The 27,466-nt window shown below is 46.3% G+C and overlaps 2 protein-coding genes and 1 long non-coding RNA gene across 5 annotated transcripts; 1 reads left to right on the forward strand and 2 right to left on the reverse strand.

Annotated features, from left to right (window-relative positions):
* Positions 1–3,182: 3,182 nt before the first annotated feature.
* Positions 3,183–6,299, reverse strand: LOC118691323 (uncharacterized). Its single transcript, XR_004980993.2, has 2 exons — positions 5,166–6,299; positions 3,183–3,366 (listed from the first exon to the last, which is right to left on the reverse strand). It is a non-coding gene; the product is annotated as an uncharacterized LOC118691323 (long non-coding RNA).
* A 3,745-nt stretch (positions 6,300–10,044) lies between these two features.
* Positions 10,045–12,340, reverse strand: CIAO2B (cytosolic iron-sulfur assembly component 2B). Its single transcript, XM_054516176.1, has 5 exons — positions 12,137–12,340; positions 11,959–12,036; positions 11,182–11,307; positions 10,679–10,724; positions 10,045–10,259 (listed from the first exon to the last, which is right to left on the reverse strand). The coding sequence occupies exons 1-5, from the start codon at positions 12,275–12,277 to the stop codon at positions 10,162–10,164; spliced, it is 489 nt and encodes a 162-aa protein (XP_054372151.1). The 5' UTR covers positions 12,278–12,340; the 3' UTR covers positions 10,045–10,161.
* Positions 12,341–14,788: 2,448 nt separating this feature from the next.
* On the forward strand, positions 14,789–24,563 carry LOC118691409 (fatty acyl-CoA hydrolase precursor, medium chain-like). Of its 3 annotated transcripts, none has more exons than XM_054516169.1 (12): positions 14,789–14,897; positions 15,255–15,393; positions 15,645–15,778; positions 17,105–17,258; positions 17,499–17,600; positions 18,424–18,522; positions 18,995–19,135; positions 20,312–20,392; positions 21,230–21,377; positions 21,986–22,135; positions 23,881–23,953; positions 24,103–24,563. In XM_054516169.1, exons 3-12 carry the CDS (start codon positions 15,648–15,650, stop codon positions 24,290–24,292), a joined length of 1,269 nt encoding a protein of 422 aa, XP_054372144.1. In that variant the 5' UTR covers positions 14,789–14,897; positions 15,255–15,393; positions 15,645–15,647; the 3' UTR covers positions 24,293–24,563. The 3 variants fall into 3 exon arrangements, with proteins under 3 accessions (XP_054372144.1, XP_054372143.1, XP_054372145.1); XM_054516168.1 differs by lacking the exon at positions 14,789–14,897 and adding an exon at positions 14,956–15,067; XM_054516170.1 differs by lacking the exons at positions 14,789–14,897; positions 15,255–15,393 and adding an exon at positions 15,412–15,546.
* Positions 24,564–27,466: the final 2,903 nt, after the last annotated feature.

The following is a 27,466-nucleotide window of genomic DNA, read 5'->3' on the forward strand; positions in this document are numbered from 1 at the left end:
GCTGCCAATCCCTGGGCAGTGGCAGGGAGGGATTGCTCTGCTCCCAGCCTCGGGTGTCTCAGGCATGAAGGGTTTCCAGCCAGGGTGTTTTTGACAGGCACATCACAGTGCAAACCTTTGGGCTTCAGGCGCTTCATTTCCCAAGTCATCAAAGCTTCTTACATTCAGGGAAAGACTCAGTGATGATCCCATTCTCTGGTGCCAGTGGAATTCAGCACACTGGTTGCTTTTGATGGCATTTTTCCATGTCACAGTTTTGGGAATGAGATCAGAATCAGGCCTCAGCATTCTTTTCCCTCCTCTACGCTTACAGCAGTCATTAACATGAATCAGGCAAATGTTGCCTTGGCATCAGACTCTCACGTTAAAAACACCACGTGTGTGTCAGTCAGGCTCTGCATGCTCGTGTACCCCCAGCTGTGGGGCGAAATGCTCTTTATTCAACAATTAATGCCATAAAAAAATATGACATACACAGAAAATTGCTTTGCTGCAAAGCCTGTCTTTCACACTCAGTCCTTTCTTTCATATCTTTACAAGGGTTATAAATTTGCATCACTCACTCCTCTGTTCAAGCACACCAGCTCCACCAGGATCACTCAGATGAATCTACAGCCTTCTAAGGTAACAGCAGCACGTAGCTAAGCAACAAAAAGGAATATAGTATTTTTCAGGAAGGAGGATTTTTCTAGATGATGTCATACAGATGCAGTGCTTTTTTGCCATATAAGAAGAAAATGGTTCATTGGAGAAATGAGTCTGTCATCCTGGCACCATCAAGCCATGTTGATGTATAGGCTTCCCTTGATTAACTGTGACAGAAAATAACAATGCATTCTATATTGTTCCTATTTATTTCTCCATATCTATCACATATTTGTGAGGTTTTTCTACAAAGACTAAAGCCACAAACGATTTTATGGCAGATTTCATTAACCATCACTCAGATTAAAATGGAATGCTTCAATAATTACCAAGTCAGCTGAAATAAATTGTATCTCAGCTCAGCTGAAATTGTGTCAGCTTAAAAAAAAAAAAGAAAAAAAAGAAAAGAAAAGAAAAAGAAATAAAAAGGTTTTATGAATGGAAAAGACATCCTGTAAGAACAGTCCATCACTGTATGTAGGGACAGAGCTTCTGTGGATGTTATACACTGATTTTTTGAAGGAATTTGGTCAAGTGCAAGTAGAAAAGCTGATATGATGCAGCAGGATCCTGCCTGGGAGCCCGGGGTGAGGGCGCTGAGCGCGGCCAAGGGATGGGCAGAGGTGCCCGGGCAGTGCCTGTGCCCCGGGCAGTGCCTGTGCCCGGGCAGGGTCTGTGCTCCAGGCAGGGTCTGTGCCCCGGGCAGGGTCTGTGCTCCGGGCAGTGCCTGTGCCTGGGCTGGGTCTGTGCCAGGGCAGGGTCTGTGCCTGGGCAGGGTCTGTGCTCCAGACAGGGTCTGTGCTCCAGGCAGGGTCTGTGCTCCGGGCAGGGTCTGTCCCTGGGCAGTGCCTGTGTTCTGTGCCTGGGGAGGGTCTGTGCCTGGGCAGGGTCTGTGCTCCAGGCAGAGTCTGTGCCCCGGGCAGTGCCTGTGCCTGGGCAGGGTCTGTCCCTGGGCAGTGTCTGTGTCCCGGGCAGGGTCTGTGCCTGGGCAGTGCCTGTGCCCGGGCAGGGTCTGTGTCCCGGGCAGTGCCTGTGCCCGGGCAGTGTCTGTGCCCTGTGCCCCGGGCCGGGTCTGTGCTCCAGGCAGTGCCTGTGCCTGGGCAGGGTCTGTCCCTGGGCAGTGCCTGTGCCCGGGCAGGGTCTGTGTCCCGGGCAGTGCCTGTGCCCGGGCAGTGTCTGTGCCCTGTGCCCCGGGCTGGCCGTGCCCAGCAGGAGCCGCGAGGGCGGGACCCGCTCCGCGCTGCTGAACCTGCGGCTCCACCTGCCGGGGACCCGGCCCGCCCGGGGACCATCCCCATCCCCGTTCCCATTTCCTCATCCCCATTTCCCCATTTCCCCATCCCTATTTCCCCATTTCCCATCCCCATTTCCTCATTTCCCCATTCCCCGCTCTCGGCTGGCCGGCCCTGTTCGCTCTCTTGGTGCGGTCTCACAGCGAGCCCGCGGCGCTGCCCAGCGGGGTTTGCCAGGCTGGGCTGGCCCCGAGAGCTGCGGGGAGCCCGAACAAATCCCGGCCCGGAGCCCCGAGAGCTGCGGGGAGCCCGGCCCGGTCCCAGCCCGATCCCATCCCGGGGCCCCCGAGCTTTGCCGGCTCTGCCATCCCGATCCCAGCCCGATCCCATCCCGGAGCCCCCGAGCTGTTCCGGCTCTGCCATCCCGATCCCAGCCCGATCCCATCCCGGAGCCCCCGAGCTGTTCCGGCTCTGCCATCCCGATCCCATCCCGATCCCATCCCGATCCCAGCCCGACCCCATCCCGGAGCCCCCGAGCTGTTCCGGCTCTCCCATCCCGATCCCAGCCCAATCCCATCCCGGAGCCCCCGAGCTGTGCGGGCTCTCCCATCCCGATCCCAGCCCGACCCCATCCCGGAGCCCCCGAGCTGTGCGGGCTCTCCCATCCCGATCCCAGCCCGATCCCATCCCGGAGCCCCCGAGCTGTGCGGGCTCTGCCGGCCCGGGGTCCCTGCGGGGCTCCGGTGCCGGGCGCTTTTCCCGGTGCAGGAGCCGCCTGCGGCTGATCAGGGCTGTTACATCACAGCCTTGGCAGCTCTCCTCTCCTTGGCATCCTGTTTTATTTGTGTACTCCAGAGCCGCTCTGCGGGCTGGCTTTCATTCTTCCAGCTGGACCAAGGCGCGGTTTGAGGCTCGCCCATCCTGGGATTGCCCAGGGAGCCGCGCCAGCCGGGGGAAAACGCAGGGAAAGAAAGACTCGAGCAGGGTTGGGAGGCTGAAGCCCGCAGGGCAGCAGAATGTCAGAGGAAGGTGCACCGGCTTCACAACGCTCCCAGCGAAATTCCTGCGGTTTTAAGGATTAGCAGAATATATTGCAGTAATATGATGCATTACCTGATGTGTACAGAACTTGCATCTAAGCTGCAGTGTTTATTTATTCAGCCATAAAATGCAGAAAAACAGTTGAGTGACTTGGTACCTGCATAGGTACTTCTCCTGTGCAGCCAAGGGCTTAAACTCCAGATGAACTGAACTGTGTGCACCCAAATGACACATGCACTTAAAGGAAGGCAGGTATGACTGAAATTAAAGTTGATACAATGTTTATTTTTTGGTTGAAAAAATAAATTCACTCTCTTGTTTTACAAGGAATGGCCCAATATTGTCCTTGCAAACAAAGATAAATGTGACAAAACTTCATCACTTCTATACTAAAAATATAATCCAGAGTATGACCTCAGTTAAAGGTCTTCAGTTGTCAGGATCAGACCTAAAATGGTAAGTGGAAAGGGGAAGAAATTTTTTAAACAACAGCTCCTGTTTCAGGCTCCCAGTCAATTTTGTCATTAGTAAGAAGCATTGCTAAAGAATTTGACAGACTCTTTACAATGTTGACTTATGTTTCAAAAAACCCAGTGCATAAATGTGTTGTTATGAATATAAGTCAGTACAAATTTGAAGAGAAAGAATTTATGTGACTCAGCCCTAATTATTTTCTTTCTGCCTAAAAAGCAATTGCTTGGTTGTTTTTGTTTTTTTTTTAAGTTGGCTGCAGTGTTAGTGAAACCGTTTTCTGATTTTCAGTAATAAAAACCTAGTTTTGTTGTATTAAAACTGTGACTTGTATTAAAAGGGGAAAAGAATGGAATTTGTTGGCATTGATTGTTTTTCTCTGCAAGCATTTCAGATTATGTGGATGATTTATTTGTCACTTTGCAGGGAAAATAAAAAGTATTTTGCTGCTTAGACACCTCCATAATCCTTAGGCAGAGCATGTGCAGCTCTCCCATTAGCAAAGCGGGGAAATGAAGCTTTAAGGGTTAAGCAAGCTCCTGACGACCTCCTGAGGTTATTCCAGTCAAAGCCATGTGTGGCACATTTGATGGGAGCCCAGATGGAGCTAATTTGGGTAGATGGGGGGGAAAGTGCTGTGACAAACCCCCATCTCCAAGTTACAGCACAATGAGGGCCGGGTCAGCTCCAGGAGGGTTGGCAGGGGTTCCTCGCCAGCCACTGGGCTCAGCAGGGACACAGCTGTGCCCAGACCCTGGGCCACTGCACTCAGAGCTGCCCAGTGGGCTTTGGCAGCCTGAAACGTGGGGTTGGTTTATGGGGTTATCAGTGGCTGTCCCCTCCTCCTGCTGTGTGTGACCCCCAAGCAGGGCAGCAGCACGGGGCACTCGGGATGTGCCACAGCCCAGGCAGGGCGGGCACGGGGCCAGGCTGGGGCTGTGCCCACCCGGGATCCTGCCCTGCAGGGAGTGCTCAGCACGAGGTGATGGGAGCTCACTGTCCCTGCCAGGGTTCAGGATCTCTGCTGCTCACAGTGACCCCGAGATTGTTCAAAGTCTCTTTTCCCAGTCCAGGTGCTTGAAGAAGCAGTCAGGGCTCTTCATTTCTTGGTCTCAAGGTTGTTCATTGTTCCTTATCTATAAAATTCTTTCTCCTGCCCTGCCAGGCCCATCCAGCAGGACAGTTCCAGGCACTCTGCCTGCCCCCAGGGCAGGGTTATGTCTTTATACTAAAAACTACCTGTACAATGTTTACAATTCCTTCCCAATACCCATCACCTGTGTTAGACACTGAGCTTCTACTCTAAACCAATCCAAAAGTGCCACCATCACAGCAGAAGATGGAGGCCAAGAAGGAGAAAGGCTGGACACACCCAGATTCCTCCATTTTGCCTCCTGAACCCCCATATCAAAACCCCCAAAATCTACTTTTCCACCCCGTGATAACTTCACTATTATTCTACCTAAACTGTTGTGGCTTGCTGATCTTCATCCAAGGTTGGTAATTTGCTCCATGGGTCATAATCAAACCCACAGGTGTTCTGGGCTCTGTGCCAGGGTCTCTGAGCCCTGGCAGGGCTCCTGGGTGTCCTGGACAGCCAGAGGGATGTGCTGGGCTCCCACAAAGGGGAAGGACAGAGCCCCGTGTGAGGGCAGGGGCAGCTCAGGAAGGTTGGGCACATCCCTGCCACCTCTCTCTCTCTTCCCAAAGGTCCCTGGCAGCAGCTGCTCCTCATTTCCAGGTCATTTTTTTTTCCACCGATTTAGTGGAAATTACCTTCTGGCCTGTTCTCTCCCTCCTGTGCTGCTCTGGAAGCAGAGTCTGTCTGAGCTCCTGTCCGAGAGCCTCGCTGAGGGAAGGGGCTGCAGTGAGAGGCTGCAAGGCAACAAACCAATGAGACAGCTGGCAAGAGAGCCTGAGCAGAGGGGGAATGAAACTGGGAGAGCAGGGTTCCATCCATCCCAAGAACCAGGATGTCTTCATCACTGCAGACAGTGCTGCTCCTTAGATCCTCAAAAGAAAAGTTAAGGAATGGAGATAACTTGTGTGCAGCAGGATGCAAAAGTTCTTTAGAGATAGGACATAATAAATGTATGAGTTAATAATAAGAAAGAGGTAAAAAGGTCTCAGAGTGTGACAGAATGTCTTCTGCAGCTACCCAAGTGTGTTGGACAAAATGAGGGCTCTCTGCTATTTGTGCATTTTGTAGAAATGCCCTGTATTTTTAGCATTTTGTGGAACGAAAACTTTATGTGCTATTAAATGTTGCTGGCTTTGAGACCAGCAAACTCAAACACATCTCAACTTTCCCTACTTTGGTTCTCTTTGCTGTTACTTAGTAACATCAGAGAGATTTTACTACAAACTTTTCTTTTGCCTATGGATAAACGTTGACTCTGCCACTTCTTCAGTCTGCATTTATGCCAAACAGTGCATTTGGTAAAGGAAGGAAAGTGGTGCAGTTCTCTGCTTGACAGGCCAAAGGGAAATGCTTTTAACAGCTATAAAAAACAATTGTAAAACACAGAGTTTCTAAATCAAAGCTCCAGAGGGAGATCTTTATCAAAGCCCTCCATTGACACAGACACATCACTCCTGAGCGTGGCCAGAATGCTGAAATACTTTCATTAATTAACATAGAGCTTTCATTAATTAACATTGCCAGTGAGTGGCACACACTGCTCCAGCCCAGGGCCACCAGCAGCAATGCCATGCAAGGGTGAAGCTCCTCCATGGATGCTCAGCTGCATCCTTGGACACAGAGCTGCTGAGCTGCTTCCCTGGCACTGCTGAGCCTGGGGCTGCAGGGGCTGCAGGGGATGAGGGGATGCAGGGGATGCAGGGGATGAGGGGATGCAGGGGATGCAGGGGATGAGGGGATGAGGGGATGCAGGGGATGAGGGGATGCAGGGGCTGCAGGGGCTGCAGGGGATGAGGGGATGAGGGGATGCAGGGGATGAGGGGATGCAGGGGCTGCAGGGGCTGCAGGGGCTGCAGAGGATGCAGGGGATGAGGGGATGCAGGGGATGAGGGGATGCAGGGGATGAGGGGATGCAGGGGCTGCAGGGGCTGCAGAGGATGCAGGGGATGCAGGGGATGAGGGGATGCAGGGGATGAGGGGATGCAGGGGCTGCAGGGGCTGCAGAGGATGCAGGGGATGCAGGGGATGAGGGGATGCAGGGGATGAGGGGATGCAGGGGCTGCAGGGGATGAGGGGATGCAGGGGATGAGGGGATGCAGGGGATGAGGGGATGCAGGGGCTGCAGGGGATGCAGGGGATGAGGGGATGCAGGGGCTCAGCCATGGGGCAGCACTGGGGGGATCCTGCCCCTCCCAAGGAGCTGCCTCGGGCTGTGGGCTCAGACACAGCCCAGAGCAGGGACAGCACAGACACCGGCCCTGGGAGCACACCCTGAGTGGGGAATGCCAGCCAGCTGCCCTGGGAGCACACTGGGAGAGGGGAATGCCAGCCAGCTGCCCTGGGGAGCTCCTGCCTGCACACCCCGAGTGGGGAATGCCATCTCCAGCTGCCCTGGGAGCACACTGGGAGTGGGGAATGCCATCTCCAGCTGCCCTGGGAGCACACTGGGAGTGGGGAATGCCATCTCCAGCTGCCCTGGAAGCACACTGGGAATGGGGAATGCCAGCCAGCCATCCCTGGAAGCACACTGGGAATGGGGAATGCCATCTCCAGCTGCTCTGGAAGCACACTGGGAATGGGGAATGCCATCCAGCTGCTCTAGAAGCACACTGGGAGTGGGGAATGCCATCTCCAGCTGCCCTGGAAGACTCTGCCCAGAGCTCAGGAATGCACAGCAGATGTCTGCTCCTGGCATTTTTCCTGGATTTGAATGAGGCTGTTTGTATGCAACACAGCTGCTCCAAAGGGTCATCCTTTCTCATGGAATGTGTCCTATTACAAAGCATTCCAGAGGCTAAATTTAGGAGTGGAGTTTTGGAATAATAAACATCTGAAAAGAAATATTTCTAACAAATTAGTGTTTTGTTCTCCCACTTTGTCTCCATGCAATAGGAACCAGTTAATGATCTTCAAAAGCAGGGAGGAAGGTTTTCACCAGAACTGGTGGTACATGATCAGCAAGAGCTGAAGGAGCCTGGACAGGAGGGCCTGGGGCCTTCAGCAAAGCCACTGTGGTTGGTTCTGTGGTAAATACAACACCCACATCACCTAAACAAACACAGCAGATCTAAACCAACCAGCTTCTCCATCCCTCAATAGTAGAAGTCAGACCTCTGCTTTGAAAACCCACAGCAGATCCCCCGTACTGAAAAATCATCCCCCAACTATTACCAATAAACATAAACCATCAAACACATTCTGTTGCTTCTCTGAGAAGGCAAATGGTCCAAAGTTCCTCCCCAGGGCTGCTGAGCACAGTGGGCTTCACAAGGCAAGTGCCAACATCCCAATAAATGATTTCACACTACTATTATGTAGTGGTGAAAGCCAAGCAGAGAGCTTCAGCAAAGCACCATTTCCTGATCCCTTCTCTGTTTGGAGTGCTGGTTGAAGCAATCTGTTGGCAGCTTAGTCATCCTCCTGTTTTCCCCCTGGCACATACCTGCATTTCCTTCTTCCCCAAAATCTGGGGGCAAAATTTATTTTCTTTGTAAAAAGCCACCAAAAACCAGAAAGCAAAATCAACCCACCCAAGCGTGGTGCCCAGGAGCTGCCTGCATGCATTGCCTTGGCTGGAGCTTCATCTGTGCTGCAAATGCTGGCAGTGTCAGAACTCATCAGTTCAGTGATTCAACAAGAGAGGCAGAGCAAAGCTGGGTCCTTCTGTTCCTTGCCCAACACTAATATTACATAAATACTGTCTTTATTTGCAGTTTCATTCATACATCCCAGCAGTGCTGCCCATTCAAAGGCTGCTGAGCCAAGTGAGCTCAGCAGAGTTGGTTTTCTGCAGCCCTGTGCAGAGGGGGGCTCAGCTCTGCCCTGGGAAGGTCTGGCCTTGTCCTCTCCTGCTTTGCTGGGTGACTTTGGACTCACACTTGGAGCACTGGACTGGACTGGACTGCCAGGCTGAGCTTTACACAATGTCCATGAGCTTCACCCTTTCCAAACAGCATCTGAGACCCTCCCAGGGAAAATGCTACTGGAGTACAAAGCTCTGCCATCAAACTGCTGAGCACAGCCTATATTTATAGAAAGTGTACCTCTAATTTTCCAGATAACTGATGGCAAAGAAGGCAACATTGCAATGGGTGTATGTGTCAGGACCCAGGACATTGCTCTGGCTGCCCTGGGTGATTCCAGACCCTGGCAGGGGCTCAGAGACCTTGGCATGGAGTCACAAACACCTGTGCCTTTGGTTTTAGCCCATGGAAACAATTACCAACCTTGTGTGAGGAGTTACAGGCCACAAGAGTTTGAGTAGAGTGTTAGTGAATTTGTCACAGAGTGAAAATAAAGAATTTTGAGGTTTTAGAATGGGGGTTCAGGAGGCAAGATGGAGGAATCTGGGCATGTCCTGTCCTTCTTCTCCTTCTTCTTGTCCTCCATCTTCTGCTGGGATGGTGGCACTTTTGGATTGGTTTAGAGTAGACACAGACTGTCTAACATAGGGGATAGGTATTGCAAAATTATTGTAAATAAAGTACATGTAGTTTGTAATATAAAAAGTTAACACCACCCCAAGGGCAGGGACTGTGCCACAACCTGGACAGATCTCAGCAGGTCAGAGAAAGAATGGAACAGATAAGAGAAAATAAACACAGGACCGACAAATCCTGGCTTCTTTGGTCGCAGAGCTGGGAAAAAAGAGACTTTCAAACACCTCAGGAGCCATTTCAACCACAGAAACCTGAGATGTATGTGCCAAAATACCCAACAGGATTTCTCAACAGGTTCTTATTTTTCCATGTGGTCCAGGACTAGAGACATCCTTTACAAAAATTCAAATGAATTCTTAATGAGTTCTTCTATTGTCAATGTCTGCCAAAGACAACAGTTTAGTGAGTGCCACAGTTCCCAAACCAGAAGCATAGGCTGGGTTTGAGCATTAAATCTCAAAGCATTTAGAGCAAAACTGGTGCTTTAGCTGTCAAACACTGCTAGGAGAGTCTTTCAGCAGAGCCTGCTGGGCTGTTCATACTGAGAACTCGTAATGACTCCTATATTGCAGGTGCACAAATAAAATCTCTTCAAAGATACTGCATTTCCTACCACAATGAAGTAGTAATTAAAAATAAATCATGGTTTTACACAGGTCTGAAGAGCCCTCCACATCTGGCTAATCTAAGTTAAGATAATTAAAACCAGACACATGATTTGGAAGTGTGGACACTTACTGCTACATGTCCTCCAGCTTTGCACACACCAGCTTCTACAACTTGTGATGTCTGAAAGTAAAACTGTATTAACAGTCTGAAACTGTCACAGGAATGTAAAGATTTTAACTAAAAGTTATCTTGGTGTACTTGTGAAGTCCACTGCGCAAAATCCACTTCTAAAGTGTAGCTTACAACTTATTTTTAGTAGTGAGGAACCAGTTAAAAACAGGTTGAAAGAATATTTTTAATAGGAAAATTATACCTATGCAATGTCATACAATTAAGAAACCAATTTTTATTGTATTTTTGTAGCTCTCTGTAAGCATAGTATTTTTTTAAAGAGCAAAGAAACATCTGAAGAGAATTTAAGTGATTTTATTTTGCTCACAGTTTTATGTAAATTGTAACATCACCACTTATATACAAAATTAGTTGAGTAGATCAGAACACCAATGATTTCCTCAGCAGGCAATCATGACCGAGCAGACAAACACTGATTCACCACTTCCAGCAGGTGAGTGTTTTCCAAAGCAGCTGCCACCCGCTCCTTATCAGCGAGCTGTTTGTTAACTGCAGGAAAAACCCACAGGAAACATCAGGACAGAGGCACTGGGTGTGCTCAGGCTGGGTGAGCACAGCTCCGTGGTGCTGCAGGGCTGGGCATGCCAAGGGCGCCCCAGGCTCTGTCTCTGTCACAGCAGCTGCTCCTCAGGTGGGACACAAGAAATCCCAATTTCCTCCCCTCTTCCAAGTGCTCAGGCACATAATCAGTGACTGCCTGAGAGCAGAGCCTGAGGAGATGTTTAAAGAACACTGCAGCCCAATCTCAGTGACACTCAGTGGTCCTGCCCTGGAACATCCCCCAGGATCTGCACAGAAATTCCCAGACCTAAGCAGATGCTCTGCAGCTGTGGGAACCTCTCTCTCCTCGCTAATTTTCAAGATTAAACAAATATGAAGACCACACAAGAGAGGACTAAAAGCCTTACCTGCGTGCTCAGAGGCATGTGTTCCTGGCGTTATATGAACATCCAGCTGAAACAGCAGCACACAGGAAATAGGGCATGAGTTCAACAAAATATTGGAAGATTAAGTTCAAACTAAAAATGAAATAGTAACAAAAAGCAGGGAGAACGGACAGTCTTGCCACTATCAGTTACTCTATATAATGGAATAAAATACAAGTCTAAAATTGCAGAGAATTCTGCATTTGCAGGTGTCTAAGCTGCTCCAGACAAGGGTGAGAGCCGCCCTCCTGCCTGAAACAGAGCATGCAGTGATTGCCCTCAGACAACAGCCCCAGGACCCCAGCAACCCCAGAACTGTGCGCTGCTATTTCACCCACTGCCCTCTCTGCTTCCTGCAGGGTCCCTCACACAAAAAATGAAAAAAGCTCTCATTATTTTTCACTGCAAGCTGGTTAGCTCTTTCATTTTTCTTCCTTTTTTTAAATTTTTCCAAACACCTCCCCCACTTTTGCTTTGATCCCCACCTTGAACCTCTCGGGCAGCGAGCGGAGCAGTTTGACCTTGATGGAGAGGCCGATGAGGGTGGCCATGCTGCAGTGAGGGATGGTGGGCGTGAACTCCACCGACACCGTGCTCTGGGCATCGTCCACCTGCGGGGACACCGCTGCTCACACCCAAACCCCACCCAGCCTGGGGCACGGGGCTCACTGGCACCAGTCAGTGCTGTGCTCAGGTACTACTGTAAATAGTTCAATATTGTAAAATACTACAGATGTATCTAAATATTATAAAATATGATGTATCATTAATATGTAAATCATATGTTAAAATATATAATATAAAAATACACATATTATAATTATTAAAATTATAACTGTTCTAAATATATTTAAATATTATATATTTAAACATTATATTATATATTATTTAACATGTATAATGTAATATAACTAATATATATTATTTAATATATATTGAGTAGCTTTAATATATTATATATTATTATATTTATTATTATACTTAAAATCAATTATCAAATAATATGCATTAATTATGATGTATTATTTAATATATAATTAATATTGCGTTATATATTATTAACTATTATAATATTTAAATATTATATTGTTTTATTATTTAAACATATTATATTATATTATATTATATTATATTATATTATATTATATTATATTATATTATATTATATTATATTATATTATATTATATTATATTATATTATATTATATTATATTATATTTATTATCGGATGCCTGAGGCAGCACATCCCGGCGGGATCTCACTTTCACTCGCATTTGCTCGACGACGTTCAGCTCCTCCAGGGTGAGCGGGTGCTCGGGGTCATTGATGGAGCGGATGAGATGTGCGCGTTAAGGAAAGAGGCGCTGCCCGCCCTGCCCTGCCCGGCCCGGCCCGGCCCGGCCCTGCCCTGCCCTGCCCTGCCCGCCGCTCCCGCAGGATATCGAAGATCTCCCGGTCGTCGATGGCGTCGGGCAGCTCATCGTCCTCCTCGCGGGCGGTCACGGGGCGCTCCCCGGAGCGGCGGTAGATGAGCGGGTTCGCGTTCTCCAGCGGAGCCGCGCCGGGGCCCGGGCCCACCATGGCGGCACCGACACCGGAACCAGCCCGGAGCGGGATCGGCGCCGCACCGGGGCGGGAGGGGCCGGGAGCGGGGCGGGCCCGGAGCAGGAAGGACCCGGGGCGGGAGCGGGGCGGGAGCGGGGCGGGAGCGGGGCGGGAGCGGGGCGGGCCCGGGGCGGGAGCGGAGCCGGCAGGGCCCGGGGCGGGCCCGACTCCTCGGGCGCTTGCCCGGAGCCCGGCTCGGCCGCAGCACCGGGCTGGAAGCGAATGGAGTCGGCGGCGCAGTGCCCGCCTGTGCCCCGCGCTGCCGAGGATGCTCCGATGCAATTGTTTATCTCATCTGTTCCCTACTCTGAAAAGTCAAACAAAAGAACCCCGCGCAAATTTAAACTGGAGTGGTAGAGTGTGGCAATGACATACTTTGGCTTCATACACCGCTCTAAAAGGAGACTAAGGCAAGAATTAGCTATTTTGATTTGGTTTTCTTCTTTGTTTATTGTTACTTTCTAGTTATTTGTAGTCTAGTCCCGGTTGTTTGGGAGGGGGGCGGTCAAGTTAGGGGGTTTTATTGTTTGTTTTGCTTGTCGCGGTGTTTTGGTGATATTTTTGTTGTTTTAAGGGGGTTTTAAAGAACTTTATAGCATTTAAGCTCTGTGTTCAGACTCGCCCTGTGTTCTCTGCCGGTGGCGCTGACAGCCGGGGAAGGAGCGGCGATCGGCGCTGGGCACTGCCGGGACCGGCTGAGGCCCTCCCGCCTTGCGAGGCGGGCGCCGGGGCTGTGCCGGTGACCGGGGCTGTGCCAGTGACCGGGGCTGTGCCGGTGACCGGGGCTGTGCCGGTGACCGGGGCTGTATCGATAATCGGGGGCTGTGCCGGTGACCGGGGGCTGTGCCGGTGACCGGGGCTGTGTCGATAATCGGGGGCTGTGTCGATAATCGGGGGCCGTGCCGGTGATCGTGGCTGTATCGCTGATCAGGGTCTGTATCGATAATCAGGATCTGTATCGCTGATCAGGGGCTGTATCGATAATCAGGGTCTGTATCGGTGGTCAGGGGCTGTATCGCTGGTCTGGGGCTGTATCGCTGATCAGGGTCTGTATCGATAATCAGGATCTGTATCGCTGATCAGGGTCTGTATCGATAATCAGGATCTGTATCGATAATCAGGATCTGTATCGCTGGTCTGGGGCTGTATCGCTGATCAGGGTCTGTATCGATAATCAGGATCTGTATCGCTGATCAGGGTCTGTATCGATAATCAGGATCTGTATCGCTGATCAGGGGCTGTATCGAAAATCAGGATCTGTATCGCTGGTCAGGGGCTGTATCGCTGGTCAGGGTCTGTATCGCTGGTCAGGGGCTGTATCGATAATCAGGATCTGTATCCCTGATCAGGGTCTGTATCGCTGATCAGGGGCTGTATCGATAATCAGGGCCTGTATCGCTGGTCAGGGCCTGTATCGCTGGTCAGGGGCTGTATCGCTGATCAGGGTCTGTATCGCTGATCAGGGTCTGTATCGCTGGTCAGGGGCTGTATCGATAATCAGGGGCTGTATCGCTGGTCAGGGGCTGTATCGATAATCAGGGGCTGTATCGATAATCAGGGCCTGTATCGCTGGTCAGGGGCTGTATCGATAATCAGGGGCTGTATCGCTGGTCAGGGGCTGTATCCCTGATCAGGATCTGTCCCTCTCTCCTGTTTGTTTTTGGCGCTCACGAGGCGCTGCTGCCGGTCACGCTGCAGTTCAGCCGCGCTCCGTGCCCCGGGTGCCCTCGCCGGGACCTTTGTCCCCTCCTGTTCCGCATAAAAGCAGGGAGGGTCCCCGGCAGCCCGGCCGGGGTGACAATGTCTCCGGCGAGCCCGATCGCGTCGCTTTGTGCCTGGTTTGGGTTTGTAGCGCTCCTCGTGTGCGGGGCAGAAGGTGAGCCCCGCGAGCTGCTGGTCTTGTTCTTGCTGCTGGGGAAGCCGCTGCACCAAGTTCCAATGATTTTTATAAAGGCAGTAAAGCTCTTCTGCTTTGATTACCAATCTGCCAAAATGCCTTCATGATGCAAAAATTACTGGTTTTGTGAGATGAAACTTTTTCAGAAGGTTTATTTTCATTAAATCATTCTGTCTTTTTTAAAAGGTAGAACGCAGCAACATTTCTGAATTCTCTAAACAAAATATTTTTAAGATCTTGTTGAATGGTAAATTTAGTAAGTGTTAATGGTTTTGCTGTTTGCTCTGAAATTTGCTCTTGCAGGGTGACAAAATCCTGCCCTACCTGGCTCCAGGTGACACTGGCATGAGGGTTTGGCAGGGGGTGTCTGTCACTCCACCAAAGCAAAATGAAGACCGAACAAAATTGAAAGGAACCTGAAATGTTCTAAATTAAACAATCAGTTAAAAAATACTTAATGGAAAAGTCTGTGTGATAATTATGAAGATGCAATTTAATTTTTTTTTTACTTTTTGTGTTACCTAGGACAGAGTGGTGCTGGGCCAGAAGTGACCATTGCACTCGGACGGCTCAAAGGAACACAGACAAATGTGAAGGGCACAGACAAGCTTGTAAATGTTTTCCTCGGAATTCCTTTTGCAAAAGCCCCTCTTGGATCCTTGAGGTTTTCTCCACCTGAACCGCCTGAACCCTGGACTGGTGTGAGAGATGCAACTTCTTACCCACCACTGTGAGAGCTGCTCATTTCTAGGCAGAGCCTGCCCATGCTGGTCAGAGCTGTGTTTATTGGGGTGCAGAGGCCTCCTTCTGCTGAGGAGTTGATATTTGGTGGTGGATACACTGCCAGTACTGGAGTGTTTCTAGTACAGGTGTGGAGATGTGCTTTTACAGGCTGCACCTCTCACTGATTATAGATAAGACAAAATTCAAGCACCCTGTGGGGATTCAGCTGGGTGCAAAAGAAGTTTTCTCTACTGTTGTTACCTTGATGCTATTGCAGGTTTAGTACTAATAATTGTGGTTTTGGTTTTTTGGTTTGTTTTTTTTTTTGTGAAGCTGTCCTCAAGATCTGTCCCTGTTGAAAACAGCTGAAAAAAACTTCAAAGAAAAGCACCTTGCATTCCAAACTTCTGAGGACTGTTTATATCTCAGTGTTTACAGCCCTGCTGGCTCAAGCAAGAAGGACAAGTTACCTGTATGTAAACCATTGAACAAACTTGTGTTTTATAAAATTTGCAAATAATGATTGCTCCTGCTTTTGAAAATGTGATGCTGCACAAACAGAAATAATATCAGCATGTGAAATTCCAAGTCCACCAATCTGAAATTCAGCAGCCATCGTGCTTCGGTGATTTGGTGTTCCTAGTTCTCTGATGTTGTTTTCCTTTTTCAAGTGAAATCTGCAAACCAGTGCATAAAGGTGTGTCTCACCCTCTTGTTTCCAAGGTAATGGTGTGGATCCATGGAGGCAATTTCATATTTGGTGGTGCTGCTCGGTATGATGGCTCCGCACTGTCAGCCTATGAGAATGTTGTGGTGGTATTAATTCAGTACAGACTGGGACTCCTTGGATACTTCAAGTAAGAACACCTATTTCACTCTGTAAAAAGTACTTGCTGTCATGATTAAAGCATGGGAAGTTCTGATTGCTAAATGTGCTGAACTTCTATATCAGCTTCCCACTGTTAGAGTGGTTTAAATGTACATAATTCACCAACATAAGGACTTCAGAGCACTGAGAAATGGCTGTACATTCCATCTGCATGGTCATGTGATTGCAGCCTGCTATCAGATCATAGCTGGGCTTATTTGGTGCTGGACAGGGTGTTTGTTCTGGCCTTTGCTTCCATCCTCTGCTGTGTAAAGCAAAAACTCAGGCAGAGTAAAGGCCAGGGGTGTACCTGAGCAGGGGTGAGCAGAGAATGGAGGGAGTCGGGCTGAGGTGTGACCCTGAGGGGCTGTAGGTCACTTTGCACCAAGCACAGAGTGCTGAGGTGGCTCTGCTGTGCCACTGTCACAGTGCCACTGCTCTGTGCTCTCTGCTGTGCCACTGTCACTGTGCTGAGCAGGGCTCTGTGCTCTCTGCTGTGCCACTGTCACAGTGCCACTGCTCTGTGCTCTCTGCTGTGCCACTGTCACTGTGCCACTGCTCTGTGCTTTCTGCTGTGCCACAGTCACAGTGCCACTGCTCTGTGCTCTCTGCTGTGCCACTGTCACTGTGCTGAGCAGGGCTCTGTGCTCTCTGCTGTGCCACAGTCACTGTGCCACTGCTCTGTGCTCTCTGCTGTGCCACTGTCACAGTGCTGAGCAGGGCTCTGTGCTCTCTGCTGTGCCACTGTCACTGTGCTGAGCAGGGCTCTGTGCTTTCTGCTGTGCCACTGTCACAGTGCCACTGCTCTGTGCTCTCTGCTGTGCCACTGTCACTGTGCTGAGCAGGGCTCTGCTCTCTGCTGTGCCACTGTCACAGTGCCACTGCTCTGTGCTCTCTGCTGTGCCACTGTCACTGTGCTGAGCAGGGCTCTGTGCTCTCTGCTGTGCCACTGTCACTGTGCCACTGCTCTGTGCTTTCTGCTGTGCCACTGTCACTGTGCTGAGCAGGGCTCTGTGCTTTCTGCTGTGCCACTGTCACTGTGCCACTGCTCTGTGCTTTCTGCTGTGCCACTGTCACTGTGCTGAGCAGGGCTCTGTGCTCTCTGCTGTGCCACTGTCACTGTGCTGAGCAGGGCTCTGTGCTCTCTGCTGTGCCACTGTGCTGAGCAGGGCTCTGTGCTTTCTGCTGTGCCACTGTCACTGTGCCACTGCTCTGTGCTTTCTGCTGTGCCACTGTCACTGTGCTGAGCAGGGCTCTGTGCTTTCTGCTGTGCCACTGTCACTGTGCTGAGCAGGGCTCTGTGCTTTCCTTCCAGCACTGGTGACGAGCACGCCCCTGGGAACTGGGCGTACCTGGACCAGGTCGCTGCCCTTCGGTGGGTGCAAGGAAACATCGAGCACTTTGGTGGAGACCCAGCTTCTGTCACTCTCTTTGGGATATCTGCAGGATCTTGCTCTGTTTTTGCACATGTAGGTATATAGTAGATAAAAATAAAAGTCTTCAAAAGCTTAATTAATGTAACATTTCATGCTCAATCTGGTTTTTGACAGTAAGTTTAACAGCACATTGGGCTAAATCTGGAGATTTAGCAAATGAAGATGTATAATTCCCAACTGAATCCAGGAGTTAATAGACTATAACTAGCATAAAGTTGTAAGGTAAGGATGTTAATCTAGAATAAATACTTTTTGTTCTTCCCTTCTTGGCAGGTGTTATCTCCTTTATCTAAGGGTCTCTTTCATAAAGCAATAGCAGAGAGTGGAATTATCATTCCCCCCAGTAAAGATTTACGTCTTTCAACAGATCTTGAGGTAAGCTCATTATTTTTTCATTTTAAAGTCTTTATAGCCTAAAATAGGCTTCTTCTATGGATAGAAGGATATTAAATATCTATATAGGATATATATGGATATCTAAAGGATACTTCTATGTGATAATTTGTTTAAAAGAGAAAAGGGGAAAATGTCATTGTATACCATGCAACAAAGTTGATCCAGTTTATTGTTGCAGCACACCTGTTGAATTTTGGTCTGTTTGGTGTTAGAAACAGATTGGACACTGTATGATTGTAACAGCTGTGGGCTGGCAAAGGCATTTCAGTCACACACATATCAAGCTAGGCAAATGTCCATTTCTATACCCACTGTACTTGATACAGTAACTCTGGCATTTATTATGGAAAGTTTGACAAGAATCCAGAAGAAGAATTCAGTTTTTTATTGACCTACAGTTTTTTAGGGAGGGCCTTTATGTGAAGTAAATTAATTAAATATAAAACAACATAAAACCCCCAAACTTAAAATAAAATCACTTTCTATAAGTGCTTTTTAATATCTTTTCCTGTAATGGCAGACAGTAATAATGTAAATGTTTCTGTATTTTCTTTCTTTATTTGCTTTATGCTAAAGCTTGCATTATCTCTACAGCAAAGTTTGAAAAAACAGTGAATGAAAATACAGCAAGAAAGAGAAGTACACCAGAATGATTTCACTTTGTGATCAAACTGTAGCATTTCCAGTAAAACAAAATACTCAAAGATCTATCAAGCTCACTTAAATCTGCCACTAAGAAGCTCTTAACAGCAGCATGTATAATGATTTTATAACAGTGCTTGTCTTTGTTGATAATTTTCAGAAAATTGCCAAAATCTTCAAATGTGATAGAAGCAGTTCCCTCTCCCTGCTGGACTGCTTGAGGAAGCTGGAAGCAGAGCACATAGTCCTTAACAGCAAGGTAGGTGAGACTTCATGGCAACAGAACTTTTTAATGGCTCACTTGCAAAACTTTAGCTCAGCCTCTGATCAGAGTTCATTGATGGTCCGTTCCAAAGTTGATTTTTCTTATCTTTTGTCAAAATACTCCCTAAATGCTGAAGCAATTTCACACATCAATTCTTTCTGGAAGTTTGGCAGTGTCACAGCACCTGTGAAGTTGTGAGCAAGGCCTGAGCATCCCTGTGTTTTAATGTCAGAAGAGCCCAGGATCAGGAACCCATTACATTCCTCTACACTTGACCCAGCCAGGCCTGCATTTTACACTCCTGTGCCAAACTGAATTTATGTTACAGTGGCTGTAGGTACTTGAATTTCTTAAAGCCCTTTTTTGCATTTTGGATATTCAGTGTGGACATCTTACATGATTTGAAGGAAAAATTGGAAATATTATTAACAACTAATTTGATCTTTTTGTTTTCCTCTTCCTTCAGGAAATCTCATTTCTACCCTTAGTTTTGGATGGAGTGTTTCTTCATAAGCCACCTGAGGAGATATTGGCTGGAAAAGAATTCAATGCAGTCCCGTTCATGATAGGAGTCACCAACAATGAATTTGGCTGGAACATTAGATCGGTGATTTAATGTCTATTCTTTGTTTTTAATGTGTTTTTAATGTTTGTGTCAAGTGATAGGACAAGTCTTTGCAGTGATGGAAATACATACAAGGTAAACATTGCTTAGATCACGGCTCTGCAGTGACCCAGAACCACTGGGTCACAGAGGGTGAGAGAGGCTTCATCCTGCAAGTTAAACTGCATGGACACATCAGCTGGAGCATCAGTTTTGTACAGTGCTTTCTTATCCTACGGTTTTGATCCCTCATCCAGGCAGAGAGAGGAAAAAGAATGCAACAATCAAGGACTTGTTCCTGAAAGACAAGTAAAGCCAATCCTTTCCCCACAAGGCTCAGTAGTCAGGGTTGATACACAGTGTGCTTAAAAATGTGCCACTGATCACCTCAACCAGCTTCCCCTTGGTATCATAACCTGCAGAAAGAGTTTGCATCTGAAAATCTCATCTGGGGCAGAGTGAGGGCACAATGCAGGTGCCCAGCCCTTTCTCCTTTCTCATGGGAACTCAATGGGTCCCTCCAAAACATGAGCAAATGCTCTCAGTGCACAAAAACTGCAGGAGATGGATTTGTGTCCTCTCCTTTCTTGTCCCTTTCTTTTATTTCCTAAATATTTCCTTTGTGTAGTACCAAGCATTTGTTCTGACTCTATGAAGCAGCTGTTGCTGGTTGTAAGTCCCAGAAGAACCATGCAAAGTGAAATCTGTTTGAATTTATTTTGCAGACAGAAGAGTTGTTATATGTGATGCTGTAAAAGAGGAAGAACACTGCATTAGTCTTATTTCAAAGGGCTCAAACAATTGGACTAGAGACAGACTGCCAGTGACTTTTAAGATCTCCCCCAGCAGAATGACAATAAGCCTGTGAGACAGAAGCAGCTTTTTGCTTCAACTCTGCCCTCGTGTTTTCTAGTCTTACAAGTTTCTTAACATTGATTTAAGGATAAATTATGTATTAGGAGTGGTTTATGTTGAAACCTTCACCAAGACAACGTTTACTGCAGTAAATACAAGCTTTTCAAGACAGCTGCTGCGTTGTGCTGCACTTTTGCATATGATATGATGCTTTAAAAATAAACACCATTAGTAAGAATTAATGGAATAATGTAGTTTCAATGTTTAAAATAATAGAGACATTGAATGGTATGCTAATAACATTGGTTTTTTTTCTCTGTACAGACATCAAAAATGAAAGGTTTGAGGGAAATAGGAGATAGAAAATCAATTGCCTCAACTGTAGAGGTTTTTCTACCAATGATTGTAAGTACTGCTGCACTAATCTAATTTGAGAAGTGAATTTTCTTTTTCATGTATGTAACAGATTTGGGTCTTACTGCTTGAGTCATAGTGTTACTGAGGGCTGAGGCCATGGTAGGCTTTGGGGAGAATCCCAGCAAAGTTGACAGGACCAGGGTGTATGGAATTACACAGAAATAGGATTGAGCCAGACCTGGGATTTGGGAAAATGCCTTTTTCATTCTAGACCTCAAAGAATACTTTTATCTTACCTATTTGTGGGATTACTGTAATAGCTTCCCTAATGTTAAGGAATCTTATGGCTAATCTCCTGCTTAGGGAGTTTCAAGGTGTATTTTTCAGTATGTTTACATTAAATGTAGCTTTTAAAGTAGTTACTTGGCACTCCTCATTTTGAGGCGCATCCCTCAAGCAGCAAATTCTAACCCTGACAATTTACACTGTTTGGAGATCCCATTGGCCTTGTCCTCTTGTCTAATGGTCCATAAATCTTTCAAGGACTGAGAATTTACTTTTGTAATTCCCATCTCTCTTCTCCTGATGAAGACAGAAGCTGAAGATATTGTCAGGAAAAATTGCTAGATCTGCACTTATTCCTGTAGAGTTTTAACCCTAATTTAATAATTTAATTTTATGAATCTGGAGCAAATTTGACCTGAGGTGGTTGGTTTGTTTGGTATTTTTTTGCCCACAAAAAGCATGAATAGGTTTTGTTTCCCATCAGCATGGGTGCTGTCCTGGACATTTGTGCCTTTGCAGAATCTCTGAAGTTTAAAAGATGGCAAATTTAGGTGTTCATTCAGACAGTGATTGTTTGTCTGTTTGTTTCTTGTCTCTTAGGATGTACCCTCAGATTTTCTGCCCATGATCTTAGATGAATATCTGGGAGACACAGAGGACCCTGCAGAGCTTCGGGACGGATTCCTGGACCTGCTGGGGGACATGGCAATTGTCATGCCAGCCATTAAAGCACTGAATTATCACAGGGGTAAGCTGATCAACAGCAGTGGGACACTCAAACCCCCTACTGCAGGCTGGATCAAATGATGCAGACACAAATCCTGTCATATGTAGGCAGCCCTTCTTGAGATTGCCACTGGGAGCAATGATACAGGTCTGCAGGATTGTGTCCCTTATCTCTGTGCAAGTGTGCTCATAATCACAATATATTGAGAGCAGAGCATGATAACACAGGTAAATATTTGCTAACTGAAGTATACAGGCTTAAAAATTAAAACATATCAAAGCACTTTTGTCCTTTGGCCCATGGCTGTTTGGGAAGTCAGCAGCTCTGTGGTCTGTAAATTTTCTGGTGTGTAGGTATAGACAAGTCATGCCAAGATTTTCCAAAGTGGAAATAATTTGATATTTTGTTTTCTGTATGTTATCTTAGAGTGGATCTTCCAATTTTGGGGTTTTTTTGTGTAAGCTAAGCACTTAATTTTGCATTAAAAGTAAAAGTACATATTTGAATGTAACAATTACGCTAGAAAAGTGCCCAGTATAAAGCTCTTTTTAAAGCAGTATTTTAAACAGCTGATGACAGCTGAAGTTTATTTATCTCTTCTGTAACTCCCTGTATGTTATGTCTTGCAGAGTCTGGAGCTCCTACCTACTTCTTTGAGTTCCAGCACCGGGCCAGTGCATTCAGGGACAGCAAACCTGACTATGTGAAGGCTGACCACGGGGATGAAGTTGGCTTTGTCTTTGGGGGGCCATTTCTGGCTGGGGACATCCAGCTCCGCAGTAAGGAACAGACACCACTCACTCCTGAATGACTCCTGTAGCCCTGGCATTTTTCTATTCAGTGTTCTATTAATTTCCATCAGATAAAGTGCATATATTGGCAGTGAGACCAAGCCATAACCCTTTCTCCTGGCAGAATTGGTTTTATGCATTTAACCATCTTCTCCAGCTTCTCTCCATTACAGTTTGCTTGGTCTGAAGCACAGTCCCACATCTTGTCAGCAATTCAGCAAATAGGATATTTCCTAGAAAATTCACTGTCATTGTCCCAGCACTGTGCTGAATTTGCCAAATGGCTTTGGCTGAAAATGAAATTGAAGGAAAGGTCAATTAAACTTGTAGGGTGCTTGGGAAGCAGGAAATCCAGGATCTCTTCTTTTCCTGAGGAGTTTAGGCCAGTGTCTCCTCCTTGGAGGAAATCCCGTGGGCTGTCAGGCTACAGAGAATGGGGGACTTGGCTTCTTTTGCAGGAAGTGACTCCAGCCATGTTCAGAGCAAGGCTTGGAATTCCAGTGTTTCATTTTCTGTGTGAAGATCCAATGGTTAGGACTGTTTTGCCTCACAATTCAATTAATACTTGAGCATTCATTCAAATGGAACCAATCCACTGAGGGAGAATTAAGGGTGTACTCCCAAAATTTCCATGGGATTCTGGAAGTTCCCTCTGTCAGAATCCCACATTTTTATATTCCCAATGAATCTGCCAATCACTGGACAGTTAAGAAACATGATGCCACTTCCTAAGGAGCATTATTAATCCAGCAATATCCTTTAATTACATATGCCTAAGACAGTAGTACTCAGCATGAAGTATTTTCTTTCCTGTGGAACATATTAGGAACAGTTCTTATTTTGACAGAGACACAAAAATTCTGCTTATTTTAAGTGAATTCACTATTTTTTTCTGCTTTTATTTTTGTGATTTGCACAGTAGTTCATAGTCTGATCAAATATATAGGTTAAAGCCTACATAAATGAAAGTATTTCCTTTTACTTCATTGAACTTTGGAGCAATCCAGCTATGTTGTAAAGCCCTTTGTTAATCTGTTACCAGAGCCTTTTCCTTTTTTTTTTTTTACTTACATACCTTTGGCACTAGGAAACACTGAACAGCTCTTTTCCCCTTTGCCTGAATTTATCAAGGGCTTTAAAATACCAAACATTTTTCTTAGTGTATTGAGATGCATTTATAATTAAAAACGCACAGGAACTGAAATAATTCTCACCTAGTGATACAGTGAGCTTATGTTATGTGTAACTATATTTAAAGAAATACTCTTAAAGTATTTTAAGAGAAATGGAGTGGCACCATCTTGTGTGAGAATGAAGAAATCTTTGCACAGTCATGCTCTGAATAATAGGGAGAATTTCAGTCCCACAAAACTAGAATGGGATCCAGGAAACACAGCCATGTGGCCCATTCCTGGAGTTGTACTGGGATGCAGGACACATGGGGGTTTTTTGGTTCTGCTCTGATTTCCTGCAAGGTTACAGGCACATCACCTTATTTCCTTGTTCCCAAATTCCCAGATTTCTACAGTGGGGTAATGATGCTGAAGTCATTCATGAGGAGTGCTGAAATACCCTGATGCTTGCTGTAGGAGTGATGTTGGCCAGTGGTGTTGCAATTGCCACGTTGGAATTTTGCAATTGCCAGTATATTCACAGAGGGAAATGCTGCTGCTGTAGGAGCCATGTCCTGATTTATGCCACACAGAGTAGCTATTCTGTGTTTTGTCCTTCAGGTGAGGTTACAGAGGAAGAGAAGAACCTCAGCAGAACTCTAATGAAGTACTGGGCTAACTTTGCTCGAAATGGGTAAGAATCATGAAGTTCATGACAGATATTGCTGCTTTGCACTGACTCTATGAGGAATTGGCTGGTTTAATTGATTCAGTCTTAACTCGTGTGATTGAATTCCCTTGTGGCTGAAAAGGGCACTCACTCTTCTTTCCTCTTGCTTACAGAAATCCTAATGGAGAGGGTCTGGTTGAATGGCCATCTTACAACCTAGATGAAGAATACTTGCAGATAAATCTACAACAAAAGAAAGACAGAAAGTTGAAAGAAAAGAAGGTAGAATTCTGGAAAAAAGTGATCCTTGAAAAGACAAATAGCAAAAGCACACAAAACAAGAAGTTTAAATTAGAGTTATAATTTACAGTCTAAACATGCACATAATATGCAAAATATTAGGATATTAAAAATTAATTGAAGTATATTTGAGGATAAAATTGCATTTCCCTCACCTTTTCTTCACAGTTGTCATACCTGAAATTATTCACTGTAATAATTCCAGTTGATCCTCACTTGTCAAATACATCTACCAAATTTCCCCAGTGCTCATGTTTTTCTGTCACTCCCCATGACTGAAGACAGAATGTAGCAGCAATGTTGTTTTAATAAAGGGAAATCAATGAACACCCAATTTGTGAGTAAGATTCTCTTGATGCCAAGTTTATTGGTGGTACAGAAGCTTTGGTGTGGTGTAGATACAGAAATGTCCTCTGTGGAAAGAAGATGAAAATACAGAAGGTTCTGCTTTGTCTGTTGGTTTTACAACTGAGACAGGATAGTTCTGACTGCTGTGGTACTTAACCTGTAACAATAGTGCTGGAATTAAGATTTCTCCCAAATGTTAGAAAAGGGAGAAAAATTCTCTAGTACCCACAATTCTCTGCTTTTAAATTCAGTTGTAGCTCCCCTACAAGGATTAACATTTCTGTCGTTTGCCCAGTGCTTCTCTGTGTGCTCCAGGCTGTCCCCTGTGCCACTGTCCCTGTTTGCACTGGCTCACAGCCTCACTGCCAGCCCTAGGTCTGTCCCAGGGCCACTCCAGGGTGCTTTGGCTGTCAAGAACAAGGCTTGCACTCTTCATGGCAGAGTTGCCAATCACTTCTCTGCCATGTCTTTGTTTGCTGTACCTGGCTCCTAGGCTGCTCCAGCTATCCCATATCACCAAAGGGGTATTGGGGACAGACAAAGGTGATACAGAGACCCCATCATCAGAAGGCATGAAAAGCACTTTATTATTAGAAATCCACAGTTCTTATAGAAACAATGGTGGACCTAAGACCTGAATTGGCCTTTAGGAATCTTCTTTCACCTATTGGTCAAGAAGGGACAACTCCTTCTTGTAAACGTCTCTGACAAACAGAGATTGCCTTCCAGGTGCAGAGATTGAGATAATAATTGTTTTAATTCTTTCTCTGAGCTTTTTCACAGCTTCCCAGGAGAATCCTGGGAGAGCTGTGTCTCTCTCTGTTCAGAGGTTATGTGATTACCACAATCCCAGCCACATTCCTGGTCACACTGGTGCCTCACAGCAGTGATTCAGCTCCACATGTCCTACAGGGCAATGAACATCTGTTCCCCCTCCCTTCAGCTTCCCTCTATATCTCTGGAAGACTTTTTATTGTTCATGGCTAATAATGTCCTACAGCAAGTAGCTACCCATCCCTTCTTTCCCAATTACTTACTGGAAGAAGTAGGGGGGGATTTTCTACATTTTCTTGCCCAAGTTCTGTTGCCAGGCAGAACTCAGAAGCAGGGTAAGACTGTTTTACCACTGCAGTTTTGGTAAGCAAAACTTCCTCCTAAGCATCTGTCCTTGCTTCTTACCTCCTTTGTTGTGTGAGGGGAATATAATTTCAAAACAGTTGTGCTAAATCTTCATTGCACAAACCTTTGACATGTTGTGTCACTTCCTTTAAAAGGAGATAAACAGGCAGTGCTGTATGGGTGTGCACAGAATACACGCTCATCTTGTGTATGCAGAGAAGTGCAGTTGAATTGACTTCCTAGCACAGGCCAGCACTAAAAATAATCACAGTGGAAAATGTCAGAAGATCTTACTCATTTCTATGTCGAGATAAGCACTGCGACGCTCTTGTCTCCTGAGGTGAGATTCACATTGTTTCTTTAGCATGTGGTAAAGCTCTCCAAACTTCAGAGGCTTTAGCTCTAAGTTTTATATTCTGGAGTTTCATTGAATCCTCAGCAGGGGCTGTGATATTTTATTGTAGCAGTGAGTCCCTGAGCAGGGAATAACGAGCATTGAGTCAGTGATTGCAGAAGGCTGATCAATCACTTTATTGTACTACACTATACTGCACTATACTATGCTATGCTATACTATATGAAAAACCCATCTTCCTTGACAGACAGTCACAACAAACACATGTGGATTCAATTGGTCAATGAATCCAAACACCACCACCAGTGTCCAATTAAGAAACCACTCTTTGGTAAACAATCTCTATAACACATTCCACGTGTGCACAACAACCAGTGCAGCAAATGGAGATAAGAATTGTTTTCTCTGAGCTTTCTCACAGCTTCTCAAAGCTTCCCAGGAAAATCCTGGGAGAGAATTATGTCTCTCTCTGTTCACAAATATGTGATTACCCCAATATTTGTCCATTTTTTTCAGCTATTGAAATCAGGACAGGTAGCTGTTTATAACAGTACAAAGAGGCAAAGGTCATCATGAGGCAGGATTTTTTCATTGACCTTTGTGCATTATTCACTTATGAATTATGTCACATTAAGACTTATGCATTATTCACTGATTGAGGGCAAGCTGCAAAATCTCTTTAATTTAATGCCAAACAGGATTCAAGAATCATACTCACCAGGTATGTAGCACTGTCCTCAGATTCTACTAGTCTGTGTCACTGGAGTAAGAGTCTCCACATTTGCAAAGCATATATGCCATGCTTGCAGATCTACCAAAGTATCTCCAGACAAGGCTGTAGGGATCTAAAGTCCCATTTTTTGTTATCTTATCATACTGTAAGTACGATCGGCAGAGTTCACAGAAACTGGTCTGCACACACACCATTTTCAGAATGGCTGCTTCTCTAGGCCTGTGGATGGGATGTGGGCTCAGAGTTGTTGCAGAGTAGGTACTTGAGAGAGAAGTAGTGAGCAGAACAAAGAAGAGAAAAGCTTGGAAATTAAAATAGTAATGAAGGTGGAAAATAAAAGGAAAGTAAATGGGAAAATATGGAGTCTAAGAAAATCAGCAAAGACCAGGTTATAGATAATAAATTCATCAAAAGGAGAGAGCAGCAGGTGGAATACAGGATATTTGGCTTTGCAGCAAAGGACGCCTCGTGTAGCTTGTGTGTCACTAGTGAGGCATGAATGCCCACCAGTGCGGGAGCTGAGCCACAAGGAGGGATTCCTGCAGTTCCAATTTGCATGGAAAGAGTTTTCCCTTACCAGGAACCCAAACAGTACCAGGTAGGAAGAAGCAGTGAGAGAATGCACAGCAGCACCCAAGCAAGGGCTATAGGTTTGGTCTTGGCTAGACTGTTTCCCCCACGG

The sequence above is a fragment of the Molothrus ater genome, chromosome 12 (genome assembly GCF_012460135.2).
Source record: "Molothrus ater isolate BHLD 08-10-18 breed brown headed cowbird chromosome 12, BPBGC_Mater_1.1, whole genome shotgun sequence".
Classification (NCBI taxonomy): domain Eukaryota; kingdom Metazoa; phylum Chordata; class Aves; order Passeriformes; family Icteridae; genus Molothrus; species Molothrus ater.

Excerpts from the sequence above, each read along its gene's own strand:
- CIAO2B (XM_054516176.1), bottom strand. The coding sequence starts at position 12,277 with ATGGTGGGCCCGGGCCCCGGCGCGGCTCCGCTGGAGAACGCGAACCCG. Across the intron at positions 12,037-12,136 it reads ACGACCGGGAGATCTTCGAT|CTCATCCGCTCCATCAATGA; the intron begins ATCCTGCGGGAG and ends TAACGCGCACAT. Across the intron at positions 10,725-11,181 it reads CGCTGCCCGAGAGGTTCAAG|CTGGATGTTCATATAACGCC; the intron begins GTGGGGATCAAA and ends CTGCTGTTTCAG.
- LOC118691409 (XM_054516169.1), top strand. The coding sequence starts at position 15,648 with ATGGTGTGGATCCATGGAGGCAATTTCATATTTGGTGGTGCTGCTCGG. Across the intron at positions 19,136-20,311 it reads TTGGCTGGAACATTAGATCG|ACATCAAAAATGAAAGGTTT; the intron begins GTGATTTAATGT and ends TTCTCTGTACAG. Across the intron at positions 21,378-21,985 it reads AGCACTGAATTATCACAGGG|AGTCTGGAGCTCCTACCTAC; the intron begins GTAAGCTGATCA and ends TATGTCTTGCAG.